We start from the raw sequence: 13,718 nt of genomic DNA on the forward strand, positions 1-13,718 counted from the left end.
CTGATTTACAACAATGTGTTTGGTATAGGTTGAGAACATGGGGGCAGATAGGTGAGCAGTGAGTGAGAAACAGTTTAAAATCACTGTTGGAAGGTCAAAATGTACCAGTACAGTTTACATTGTTGTGGGTTCATAGTTCAGACTGGAGAGAGGTTATATGGATGTAGATGGGGAACTAAAATGGAGGTATTAAGGAGCAGATAGTAGATATAAAAGAAATCTTATTCAATTGAGGGTAAGAATAAGTGCAAATGGAAGAAAAAAATTGTGGAGCCTATTATTTCTGGATTTTGTATAAGTCTTTTAGTATGTAGTATACCTAAGATAATAGGTTCTTTAATTCTCCACATAGAAAAAGTTTCTTTCCCTTCCCCCTCCAATCATAATGTAAAAAAGTCAGAGAGCTATCTCAAAGTCTTCTCAAACTTTCAATGCTTCACAATAATGAGAAACCATATGCTGAAGGAGAAATATTAATAGAAAATGCTGTCTTTCAGATGCTCATTGAATCAATTGAAGGCAGTTGACACGTCTTTAGTAAGCTGTGTATGAATCTTAGCTCATTAACCACTCCTGTATTATGTATGCTGATTCTAATTCCTAATATGACACATCAATAAACCAGATCTGAAAAGGTGTCATTTCGATTTTAATGTATCCAATTGTATTTTTAGATGTTCCCCCACTTAGAAGTGTTTGTGTTATTTCCTGATTTTACAAGCTATGGAAGAGTGGGTGTGGTATTGATTTGAATGGGAAAACACTACTTTCCTATAACCTTTCAAAAGATTTGTTCTGATTAGGTTGTAAGAAAAATAAATTGTTTCTTTTTAATAATATTTCAGCCCTTTCTAAGCGATTGCAGTTTCCCCTCTAGAACATCAGCATAGCTTACCCACAAATATGCATGTATGACTATTCAGCTGTCTGATTGTTCAGGTATGTGTGCAAGTAGAAAAAAGAAAAATATGACTATAACATTTTTCATGTAGAATGTTTCTTATAGGCAGATTGAGAAACCACTATATATTCTATAAAGGTTCTTGCACATAACAGCTCACTAATCAGGTCATCAATTTTCAGTCCATCACAAAGTATTTAGGCACTTGTGTAATGGCAGGCTACCTTAGCAATTGTATTTTCATGAACTGACACCAACTGAGTTCAAGAATTAGCAACTGCATTTTGAAGGCTCACTGTGACCAGATAGCATGCTAAGTGCTAGAAACAAAAAGTGAATTAAACTCAGATGAGCTTCAGAAAAGGTATGGAGAGGGTGAAGACTTATAGAAGACTTAGTTTCACCAGTCATTGTGCTATGTACATTATGTACTATCTTGTGAATTCCATAAAACTTCCCATTTAGAAGTTATTCAAATAGAATAAGAAGCATGTCCAAGACCACGTAGTTAATAAACAGCTGTTACAGAATTCAAACTGTGGTCAATCTATTCCAATGATTGCTCATGTCTTTCATTCATTCACTAATTCATTATTTTGTTGTTCTTTTAATCCATTCTCTACCAGAACAAAAGCCTCTCAGTTTTATAGGAAAATTCCCTGTTTCATGGGGGAAATTGATAGGAATCCAAATAATGGAAATACCATGGAAAGTGTTGTAGAAGGAGAATGTTCTAAGAGCAAAGGAACACAGCAGAGAGAGAGCTAACTCTGTCCAGGAAAGCTCACAAATTTTACCTAGTGGTTTAACAGACTTGGTAATGTTTTAATTCCTGCTCAAGCACCATGGCAGTGACCTTGAAATTCAAGTATTCCAATTAAGCAATGCTCAACCTTTTTAAAACTCATTCTGACTGGATCATATGTTCCTTAAAACTAAGGTTTGCTGAATGTAGCCATTAAGATCACTCCCCACTTACTGTCTGTCAGGCTTAATTTAGAGCTGCTTCTTCTGCAGCCCTGAATGTCAACTGGTCTCTTTTCTGGAGATTCTGACATTGACCTGATTATAATCAGAAATTTCACTAAAATCAAAAAGGTCTCCTCTTCTCCCCTCCTCTCTTCTCTCTTCTGTTCCCAATACCATCTTAATTGCTTAAACCAAATGTTTCACAAGATCCTCAAGTAAAATGTACTAGCATCATGCCAAACTGCAGAAGGAATCTACCTCTTAAATATATATATATATATATATATATGTATATATATATATATATATACACCTATACAAACACATCAGAGAGTTAGACACAAGGCATCTATCTAGCACTACTAATAACTCTGTCCTGAATTACTATATCAGTTTCACTCTCGTCTTTTAAAAAATATCTTTACTGACTTTTAAAATACCTTTTACTGAGTTAAGGTATCCCATAGGCCCCAACTGGTCCTGCAAAGCATCACATTTTCTTACCATTGTTAAACAACCAGGGGGTTCACTACTCTTTGGCAGAAAAGATTACATCTGGTGTGGGCTATGATGTTGCAGCATCCTTTTTTCTCTTTTTCTTTCCCTTTGTTTCTTTCATTTGCAGTTGTCCAAGCCATGTTATGTTGGAACTCTTCTAAGAATAACTGCAATTTTGAAAGCTTTGACTGTGGGAGGCATTATTTATAGACCCTTGTGGTTTTAGGAGGAAAAAGAAAATCTTCCAGGCAGAGTTCTACTAGGAAGATTGCCCTCACCCCACTTTAGCCAAATACCATCTTCAGTGGGACATTTTCCTATAATTCCTTACAAAAAGTTTCTTTTGCAACATCTTGCTAAGGAAACTGGCAGCTTCTAAACTAATTCTTTCTTACCCCACTACATAAAATTTATATACCAACTAAGAGGAGATTAGGAATTGAGCTATTAAAGTACATTTTATTAAGAACCATGTTTGCTCTTAGTATCCCAGAGCCTTCTGCAAAGGCTCAGGGTTTGATATGTCACAGAATTCCAGGTCTCTACCCCACGGTGACAAATGCTCCTTCTAGTAGTATGCCACTTTTCATAGTCTCCATTCTCAAGGTCGTTCTACTAGTACACTGATTCCATGTACATTCTAAGAAGAGAAAAGAAGAAAAGTTTAAAAATTTCAATAGCTAAATCAACTCTGGACACAGCCTCCTCAGGAGTCCCACAGAATGCTTTGACTCAAGTTTCATTGGCTAGACTTGGTCACATGGCCACACCAGCTACCAAAAAGTCTGGGAAATGAGCCCTTTTGCTGGCATGTTGCCATCCTCTCCATAACGGGAGTGTCATGCTATGGAAGACAAGAGTGGATATTGGGTGGGGAGACTACCTTACATATTTCCCTATGTATCTCTTCCAGCAATGACCTCTTCACAATTATGAGGAGCTCTGTGCTAGAAATTAAAGATAGAATACAGAACAGAAAGATAACAAATCAATGTGTATAAAGTGCTTAAGTGCAATAAATAATTATACCTCAAAATGGTAAGGTCCTGACTAAAACCATGGCAAGATAAAGTTCTTAGGGTGCTAAGCAAATAACTTCTTAATTTTCTTTCAATGCAAAAGGAACAAAATAAGAAAAATCATAAATGTGGTTTGCAATTTTGAACAACTTCCTATTTTTAAAAAGGTATATGACCAATTATTATGCTCTTTCGAGTTTTGTAGTTTGCACATTCTTATTTTGTAGCATAGAAGTAATTTTTTTTTAATTATTTGCATTGTAAGTCCTTATGTATTAACTTCCCTCCGCTGGTATAACAATAACAAAATTCTATGGCTTAAAATAGTACAAACATATTATCTTACAGTCCTTGAGACTAGACATCTGAAATCAGTTTCACAGAGCAAAGTTCAAGATGGTGGCAGGGCTGGGATTCTTCTGGGGTCTCTGTTTCATTGCTTTTTCCAGCATTTAGAGACTGCCATCACTCCTTAGCCCAGGCTACCATATCACGTAGCCCTTCTCCTCTGGATCCACTGTCATATAGCCTTCTCTCTCTGACTCCAATCTTCCTTCTTTCTTTGATAAGAACCTTTGGGATTATGTTGGATCCACTAGAAAAATCCAGAAAAGTCTTCCTACCTCAACCCCTAACTTGATTACATCTGCAAAGTCCTTTTTGCTGGATGAAGTAACATAGCCACAAGTTCCAGGTGTTAAGACATGGACCCTTTGGATGCCACAACTTGTCCTAGTACACCTTATAAAACAGGAAATTTAAAAAGACAAGTCAATATTTCATTTAAGGAATATTGTGTCAAAGTTACTGTGTTTTTGCTTTCTTGTCACCATGGTCTAATTCAGAGTCAAAGTAAACTCCATAACAACTTGGTAGAGAATTCATTTTCTACTGATACTACTGTAAGTTGTTAAGTCTTAGTCCAAAATTTTCCTCAGTAAGTTCTCTCATGTACCTATGAAATATTTTCTAATCTTCTTTTTATTTTATTTTTCAGAAAAGCCAGACAACAATGCAAGAATTGAAACTATAAAGTCTCTTGTACAAAAGCTCCCTCCACCAAATCGTGACACCATGAAAGTCCTCTTTGGACACCTAACTAAGTAAGTTGTAAGGGTTTCTGGGTCTGTTGAATTATAATCATTATGAAATAAGCCACACTTAATCTTAAATCTCTACGACAATGTTTTTCAATATTTCCTTCTGTAATTTTTTTTCTCTCTAGCTGACCTAAGACTTCCTGCAGAAACTGAAAAATGTACTAGAGATAGGAATGAGAACTTACAAAAGGAGCTCCTGAAAAAATTTATTTTTCCTGGCCTTTTCAACAAGTAGATGTTTGCTGACTCTCAGAATCATTGCCAAGTCCCCTAGATAAGCCATCTTGACTTTGTTACCTAATATCATGGGAAGAACATGAAATGATTCAGACCTGCATTCAAAACCCATCATGCACCAAGTGCTATGACCACAAATAAGTTAAAATCTCTGAAATCCAGGTTCCTCGTCTGTAAAATGTAGGTTCCAATTGATAAGGTGTTATTCATGTAAACAACAAGGAGGAGAGCATTTTAGTGGAGATGGGCAAATAAAAAGACCCATAGGTCCCAAAAAACTGGATGCATTTGAAAATCAGAAAGTAGACCCAGATGGCCAGCACCTGGTAAGCAACAGGGGTGGGGGCAGGAGCTGAAGTTCTAGACAATATATCAGCTTCAGGTCACTTAGGTTCCCATGGACCAGAGGGATATCTGGCTTCCATTCTAAATACAAGGAAGAACCACTGGAGAGTGCTAAATTCAAGGAGTATAAAAGATCCCTCCGACAGCTGAGTGGAAAATGGATTGCAAATGTGAAAGCAGAGAGATCTATTAACAGGCAGCCATAGTAGTTCAGGTAGTAGGAGACAGGGATGACTTGAATGAAGCCCTCAGAGAGATGCAAGTGAAGACATTTTGGAGGTGGGTCAAGTTGGGTTTTCTGTTGTTGGGGGTAAGGAAAGGAGAAATCAGGTGGGTTTCTGCTTAGGCAAGTGAAGAAATGGTAATGTCACATAAAGAGATGGGTAAAACTGGGGGAGGAACAGGAAATGAAGGTTTGAGAGCTCTATTTTGGACATGCTAAGTCTGAAATGACTGTTACTCATTTGCCTTCTGTTAACACCTTCTTCAGATAAGGCACAGTGCAATACAAGTTTTGAGATTTTAGCTTTCACTGTATATACATAGTAATAGTGAAGCATTTTTCACAGAATAGTGAACCAAAATAGCAGTTTTGCTTTTGTAAGATTAAATCTCCTGAATCACCTCAGTTATCTATTCCTTAGGATGAGTCATTCCAACACATTGTTCAACTAATGCATTACATGATTTTTAACTGTGAATGTAATACATGTAACTGTACACACAAAAAATTAAGCAACAGTAATGCATACACATTAAAAAGCCAAATTTGCCTACCAGTCATTCTAAGGCTGCTGAGCAGAAGTAACTAACAGACCTGTTTCAAAGCACATGCAACCATATGTGTGTATGGTTGCTTCTGGTGTTAAAGTACATCATACTGCACGTTCAGTTCTGCAACTATTTTGCAAATCGTGGACAACCTTCCATTTCATTAAATAGACTCTTCCTATTCATTTTAATGATGGCATAGTATTCCAAGGTATAGGTAGTCTGTAACTTGCTAAACCAGTTGTTGTGTTAGGGAGCAGGTTCTAAACAAATGCATCATATTATTCTCTTATTTTACTCTCAGAGGGGAGCATTATCTCAAAGCTTAAAACATCCCTTACTATTATTACCCTTGTTGTCCCTTATGCATGCTGGCTACAGTGGGAACTCAGTGAGTTTAGTGAAAGGATCTTGGGTTTCAAAGAAATAGAGAATGAGAGACGTAGAGTCAAAGCCTTGTTCTGTACTTTACTCCTGTTATGATCTCAGGCAAGTAAAATCAGATTAAATAATATCAACCATATCTTGTGGTTATGAGAATTAAATGAGATAATGCATATAAAATGTCTGGCACAAGGTAAGCATTCCTCAGATGTTAATTCTTTTTCCCTCGGGATTTTTACACATCATGAAAGGGGTTTCAAGTTACAAGTAAATACTGGAGTGCTTATCTCAGTAACTCTAACTGGACAAAGTCATAAAATAAATGGAAAGTATACTCTTTAATGCTATGCAATACCTAGTCTTAGAGTTCTTGAGAAATATCCATTACTCAGTCTCAGTCATTCCGTTTTTTTTTGTTTTTTTTTTTTTTAACTAAAAGAACAGCTATAAAATGAAGAAACTAAGAGTCAGCTAAACCTTCCTTCAGGGATAAGGAAAAAGAAAAAAAAAAAAAAAAGCACAGAGATGAGGATCTATCTAGTTAAAAACTTTGAAAAAATGAGACTCCTCCATGTCATGCCACACAATCCCAGTATTAACAATTAAAACTTGATTGTGTTTCCTATATCTAAATGAATTTTCTAACTTTTATAGAAATTTCAACTATTTCAATAGAGATGGAAATAGATGTTTCAAACTAAGATTTAAGATCATATTGTTATATCACTTCAAAGCATTCTAATTTTAAGATTTTTCATTTTACATGGGGAGAAAAAGTGTTATTTTCCAGCCCCCAACCTTTCTTGGGTGGTGTGACCATATTCCACCCTGCACCAATTTTTAAACTGGATTTAATTATGCACAAGTATGTGCACATGATTCTATCTTGTTAAGCATTTTTTGCTAAGTTTTTGATAAACAGCCAATCGTGGCATGTCATCAAAGCTTGAGAAAACTAAATAAGAAGATTGTTTAACTAGAATTTAAATATATTCATGTTTGAAAGAATCATTAGAATGTTTTCCTTCGTCTTGATGCATTTGGTAGTTCTTCAGAAATCTCCCATCAACACTTGTATGTAGTGTTTATTCCAAATTGTTGCAAACATATATATTTTGAAGTTTGTTTAGTGAGGGTCAGAGAATGTAATGAAGTGCCAAAAATTCCACTTGACCTATGTACTCTACAGTCAACAGAACAGAGTTCCATTTTTGCAGAGCTCTGAGTTAAACGTTCTCCCCAAAGCAGAGCAGCTACTGCCTGGGAAAGAATAATATGGTTCAGTTAGACTAGGAGATGGATGTAAATCTTATCCGCCAAAGCCAGAATATTTAAAGAGCTGTGATTATACTAAGCGTAGTATTGTAAAATGACTGCTCAGACTAAATAGTGTCGGGGTCCAGAGTTCCCATTTTTAATGGCACTCAAGTCAAGTTCTAGACTTCTACTGTTGTAGCTTCACACTAGGAATTCAAAATAAGCTCTCATCTCCAAATGTCACCAGTTTGAAATCTTTATTAATGGTGACTTTCACAAATTGACATTACAGTGCTAGGCCCAGGAAGTGTCTGTGGTAAGCTTCTGAATCATCATATATATGGCAAGTTTGATCTCTATAAAATACATCTCATGCATTTTCCTACTTCATTGGGAAGGCTACAGAGTGAAGATAAAACTAATGAAAGGAGGGTGTAGAATAATAGCTGACATGCCAATGGGTAAGTAGTTAGAGGTTGAGAGCCAGTTAAAGGAATTAAGTGAGAAACAGGGAATAACTAAAACTTGATGCACCAGACAACTGCATGATGTACTTACTGTTTATGAAGGAGTCATCTAATAACACTTTAGACTGAAAGAGATATGAGGAAAGAAGCCCAGGAGGTCCCATAGAAATTTTAGTTAAATCAAGTCATAGAAATCAAATAGAAAGAAATGGTCCCAATCTTGAGATTTTTCAAAGGAAAAGACAACATAATTTTTCTTTCTCTCACTTCTGTTTCCCCCATATCCTGTTATAGAGATAAGTCTGAAGTTGCAATGCTGGATAATTGTGAAAATAGTCCCCAGACAGTGATTAAAAAAAAAGAAAAAAAAAGCAGAGATATTGTTTAGAAAGGGGTCCTATTCTTAGTTTGCAAGTGTGAACAAGGGAAAAAGGATGATCAGATTATAGAAAATTAATGAGATAGGATGAATCTATTTTGACAAGTGTGTATTGAATCAAATCTTCCTTGTGCTGGTGGAATCTATCAACAGGCATACTAGGAAAGTAATCTAGGTAATGTATCTTAAAGATGAAGACCTTCAAATCATCATGAGTTTTGAACCAGTGATCTTCATCTCTCTATGCTATACTAAGTAATATAGAGGAGGAAAGTGTTTGCAGCTAAATTATTTATGGTAATTCTATCGAATGGTAGAAACTCAGGAATAATGTAAGTGTTCAGTGACAGGGGAAGGGGTGTATAAAACATGTTACACCATATTGGTTTAGTGAAATGTAATTCATAGTTTTTTAATTTAATTTGGGAAAATGCATATATTAAGATAAATAAGATCGTGAATACAATATTTTACCTACTCAGAGTAAAATTATAAATATGTAGAAAAAGTCGTGCATATGGAAAAGGCTGTGAGGAAAATATTTGCTGAAATGTTAACGTTACTTTCTTTGAGTCATTGAATTATGAGATTTTTTTCATGTGTTTCTTTTTCTCCCCTACCAATAGTATAGAAGGAGACATTGAGGTTAAGGGAGCAAAGAAAACAGGCTCTGGAGTTAGGCAGGCCTGAATGTGAGTCCTGGCTCTGTAATTTACTAGAAGAATAAGCTTGACCAGCTCATTCAAAGCTAAGCTTCCATATTCTCGTTTGTAAAATGGAGATCATAATAGAACCAGTTCCCATGGTGAGGAGCAGATGAATAATGCTTTCAAATGTCTTGCACAGTTCCTACCACATGTAGGTACTAAATAAGCACAATACATACACATGTCTTATTCTTATCCTAAGAGAAATATAAAATAATTTTTAAAAATTTGTAAATTTGTTCTAATTAGTTATACATGACAGTAGAATGCATTTATGCATTTTCATAAATCATACATAAATGGAGTATAATTTCTCATTTTTCTGATTGTACATATTGTAGGATCACATGGGTCATGCAGTCATATATGTATATGAGATAATAATGTATGTTTCACTCTACTATCCTTCCTACCCCCATACCCTTTCCCCTCCTTTCACTTCCCTCTAACTAATCTAAAATAACTCTATTCTTCCTAGTGCCGCCCACACATTGTGAATTAGTATCTGTGTATCAGATAAAACATTCTTCGGCCTTTTGGTTTTTTGGGTTTGGCTTATTTCGCTTAGCATGATATTCTCCATCTCCATCCATTTACAAGCAAATGCCATAATTTCATTCTTTTTTAAAGCTGAGTAATATTCCATCTTAATGAAACAAATATAGGAAGAATTACTGAGGAAGTGAAATTACTATCAAATTTACTACCTTCCAAAAAATTCTTTACTATACCTCCAAAGCTTTTTCCAGAACTTGAGTTTCCCCACTAGCCTGACTCAGTTTTCCAGAGTCCCATTGAAGCTGTTTTCATACGTTTGACAAGCCACACGCGATACCCTAGTCATCATGCCAAACGCGATACCCTAGTCATCATGCCAAACCTCAAATCTGCTCTGTCATTGAGTCCTTATAAATTGGTCTGGCACCTTATCCCTTGTTTTCAGATGGAATTCTGCTCACCTTCCAGGTGATGTCTTTCTGCCACGATCGCCTAGTCTGCCTCCTTTGAGGCAGACTTTATTTTATTACTTATCAGAATAATCCTCACGATGAAAGTTTTTCTGTCGCACAAAACAGAACACTAACTTTGTGAAAGGCTTGCAAGAAAGAAATTTTAAAGGTGAGGTCCTTACCTTCTGCCTCAGTCACTGGTGTTCTGGAATCCTATCAAACACATATCTGTCTAGGCCTGCTCTGCTCTTTTGAAGTACAACACTGAAATTCCTGTTGCAATTATTACTGGTAAAGTATTCTAGCTATTGCTGAAATCTTTTGCCACCATTTTATTTCCAAGATAAAAATAATACATGATAATTACAGAAAATTTAGAAAATAAATATCAAACTATTTCCACAGAGCAAAGTTGAACTAGTTAGCCAGATTTACTTTGTGGCATGCATTTGTGGTAGCCAAAACAATCTCAGATTTTTAAGGGGGGAGAACACCAAAGAACATTCAATTCCCACGCAATTACACATTAGTTAGGGAAAGTAAAAATGTCTGAGAAATGGGTGACTTTTTAAGATAACGTAGAGGGCTGGTGTTTAATTCACTGGTAGAGTGTGGGCTTACCATGTGTGAGGGTTCCATATCCAGCACCAAAAAATAAATAAGTAAATAAAGATGACTTATGAAACAATGCCATTCACGGATTTTTGAAAATAGCCTTGGAAGAATATATTTGCTGCCAATTTTAGGTTTAAATAAACATTCTTGTAGGAGACTTGCACAATGTGAAATAGGTTAAAAGGAGAGCTAAAAATCTTCGCTTTTGCATTGACTCTTAGAAAATTGCCCAGCTGTTCACAGAATTCCAAGGTGAAAAAATGATATGGCTGAATAGACAAATCTCATGGAAGCATGCCAGTCGAATGCCTGGTTGAAAGGAAAAACTGTTGAGCTGTGGCTGTTTTGTGAGAGTAAACCAATATTTAAAGCTTCTCTGTGGTCTTCATGGATATTAAATAAAATATCCTACAAAACCATGTCAGAGGCAACTTAAATGACAACGACCTAGAATTATATTGTACAAGGAAACAACGGTGAGGAAATAATTCATCCACCCTGTCTTTAAAATGGAACTGTGGACATTTCGGATATTTAGAGGGGAAAATTAGATATGATTAGAGAATAGACTTCAAAGCCCTTGAGACCACACCCTCCTCTCTGGTGATCAAGTGCAATGGCTGGTGATGCACTCTACCACCCATCCAGACCTCTGAATACTCAGGTCTGGTGTGCTTTGGAACAGGGTATGTTTTTCTGTACTGTCTTCTGGCACTACACTCTTTTTCTGTACACTTTGGTCTTCCACCCAACCACAATACCTGATATCCAAAGACTTGCAGGCCATGGGTATTTTTACTGGAAAATGAGAGACGTGTGCAAATTGTTATTTTCTCTCTCTCTCCCTCTCTCCTTTTCCTGAGGGACAAGGGTTGCAAGTTGTTTGAAATAAGCCAGAAGCTTAATAGCTCCTTTGCTTGTGTGTTTGAAATGGCACCCCCATCACTTTGAAGAGCTAATGTACTTCCTATGGATCTGAAATTCCTCAACTGGACTCCTGTGGCAGAATTTGGCCTGGTAGTTAAGAAAATTAATTACTCTGATCGCGAGGGTGAAGCAATAGTTCCCAACTCCCCATAGTAATCATTAAAATGTCATCTACTGAGGAGACATCTTGGCACAGGATTTATAAGGTCTGTGAGCTAGGGACTAAGGTTCAATGATGCTTCCCGTGGTATATCCTTGTTCCAGGGGAAGGCTTTGGGAGATAAGCTTTTAAGATGGGAGTAAAAGTATTATTTTAGATCGTTAGATTTCACATTTGAATGGTAACATTTACCACTGAATCATAGAAAACAAAACAAAACTTTAAAATGGCTACTGTCCCATCTATCATTGTCTTCTCTATGCTAGTGAAGGTCTACTTCATGGGGATATTTCCCCCAGAAGAGGTAAAGTTTTTAGATTGCCCCACTCTCCTCTAATATGAATCTTGGCCTTTCACCTAATGGAAAGAATTGGAGGATTTGGAATTGAAAGATGTAGGCTCAAGTCCCAACCTCAACCCTTAGAAACTGTACAACATTGAGAAAAATCTTTCATTGTCTCAAAACCTCCTTTTTTTCATGCATGAAATATGCCAATTAAGTTCACATTTGTGAAAATATTTGTTAACTGCAAAATCCTAATTTCCACTAATTTCTTCAGGAAGTTTTAAATGAGTGCCTGCTGTATTCCAAGCCTAGACAAGATGAGGGGCCAGCAAACTACAGAACTCAGACCACATCTAACCTATTTCCTCCAGCTTTTGTCAATAGAGTATTATTGGAACACACACACACACACACATACACACACACACCTGTTTATGCGTTGCCCACGAATGCTCCCATGCTATGTTGCAGAGAATTGAATAGTCATGACCAATTGCACAAGACCAAATATACTTAATACATGGTTCTTTGCAGAAAAAAATAACTGCTGACCTCTCAGCTCAAAGCAAGAGGCATGCAGCACCAAACACTCAGCTCAAAGCAAGAGGCATGCAGCACCAAACAGAAGCTAAAATTTAGATCAAGAAACCAAAGAAACCCTCCCAGGAGACTTCACACAGGATATATCTAAGAATATCAATTGGGGAGACAACATGTCTGCAATAAATCAAGAGAATACAATTGCTATGGGGTATCTGAAAGAAATTGGTTCCAGGACAACCCCACCCTGCATACACACTCCCATGGATAGCAAAATCCTCAAATGCACAGTTTTTGTGTATAACCTATGACATCCTTCTGCATACTTTGTCACTTCTAAATTACTTAGAATACTTAAACACAATATAATTGATATGTAAATATTTGTTATACTTTGTCATTTAGGAAATAATGGCAAGAAAATGTCTGTACATGTTCAGTACAGAAAAAAACTCTGATACATTTAAGCAGCAGCTTGTGGAATCCCCCCATTCAGAAAACCCAAATACAGAGAGTCAAGTGCACTATGTATATGAAGGCATGGTGAAGAAATGGACAGTCATCTGAATGATTAGAGAATTAGGAATCCTAAAGTAAAGGGGTGGAATATGAGCCTGAAGTATTTTAGATAAGTTAAATTGTCAAGAACATCCTATGCTTTGCTAAGGAGATTGAAATTCTTACTGTAGACATTAGGAAAATCTCTGAAGGGTCTGAAGCTAGGATTAAGTGATAAAGTCTGTATTTATGAAGACCACAATTTTTATAAGCTTATATAAAGAATAGCTTGTAGGAGGGGTGGAAACAGTTAAGAGGCTGTTGGAGGCATCCAAGCTAGAGATGCCAAACCAAGGAGTGCTGAGGAGAATGGGGAAACAGAATGGGATATGAGAGTCACTGATGAGATAGATTCAAGGTGGCATGTCACCCAGTGGGTCAGAGGTCAGGAGGAAGGGCTCCAGGAGGGCACCTGAGTGTTCAGCTAGCTGAGTGGTAGTATCCACAACCCCCACACATGAAAGGACCCAATTGGAGGCATGAGAGGCTGAAATTTTCAAGGCATGATACGATGTAGTCATTGTTCTTATTCTATTAACAAAGTCCAGTGAAAAATAATATTATATTTTGGGAATGCAACAAGGTGGTTGAGACCCAGGCATAAATTTCAAAACTGTCGGTTTAAAGATGGCAGTCAGTTAAGGTCAT

At 36.6% G+C, this 13,718-nt stretch overlaps 1 protein-coding gene across 4 annotated transcripts in view; it reads left to right on the plus strand.

Annotated features, from left to right (window-relative positions):
* Positions 1–13,718, plus strand: part of ARHGAP15 (Rho GTPase activating protein 15) — a 631,777-nt gene that overhangs the window by 566,489 nt on the left and 51,570 nt on the right. For all 4 annotated transcript variants that reach the window (XM_079135673.1, XM_079135674.1, XM_079135675.1 and 1 more), the window contains one exon: positions 4,385–4,490. In XM_079135673.1, the coding sequence (XP_078991799.1) occupies positions 4,385–4,490 (106 nt within the window). The remainder of the gene's footprint in view (positions 1–4,384; positions 4,491–13,718) is intronic.

Source organism: Sciurus vulgaris, assembly GCF_902686455.1.
Source record: "Sciurus vulgaris genome assembly, chromosome: 3".
Lineage (NCBI taxonomy): Eukaryota > Metazoa > Chordata > Mammalia > Rodentia > Sciuridae > Sciurus > Sciurus vulgaris.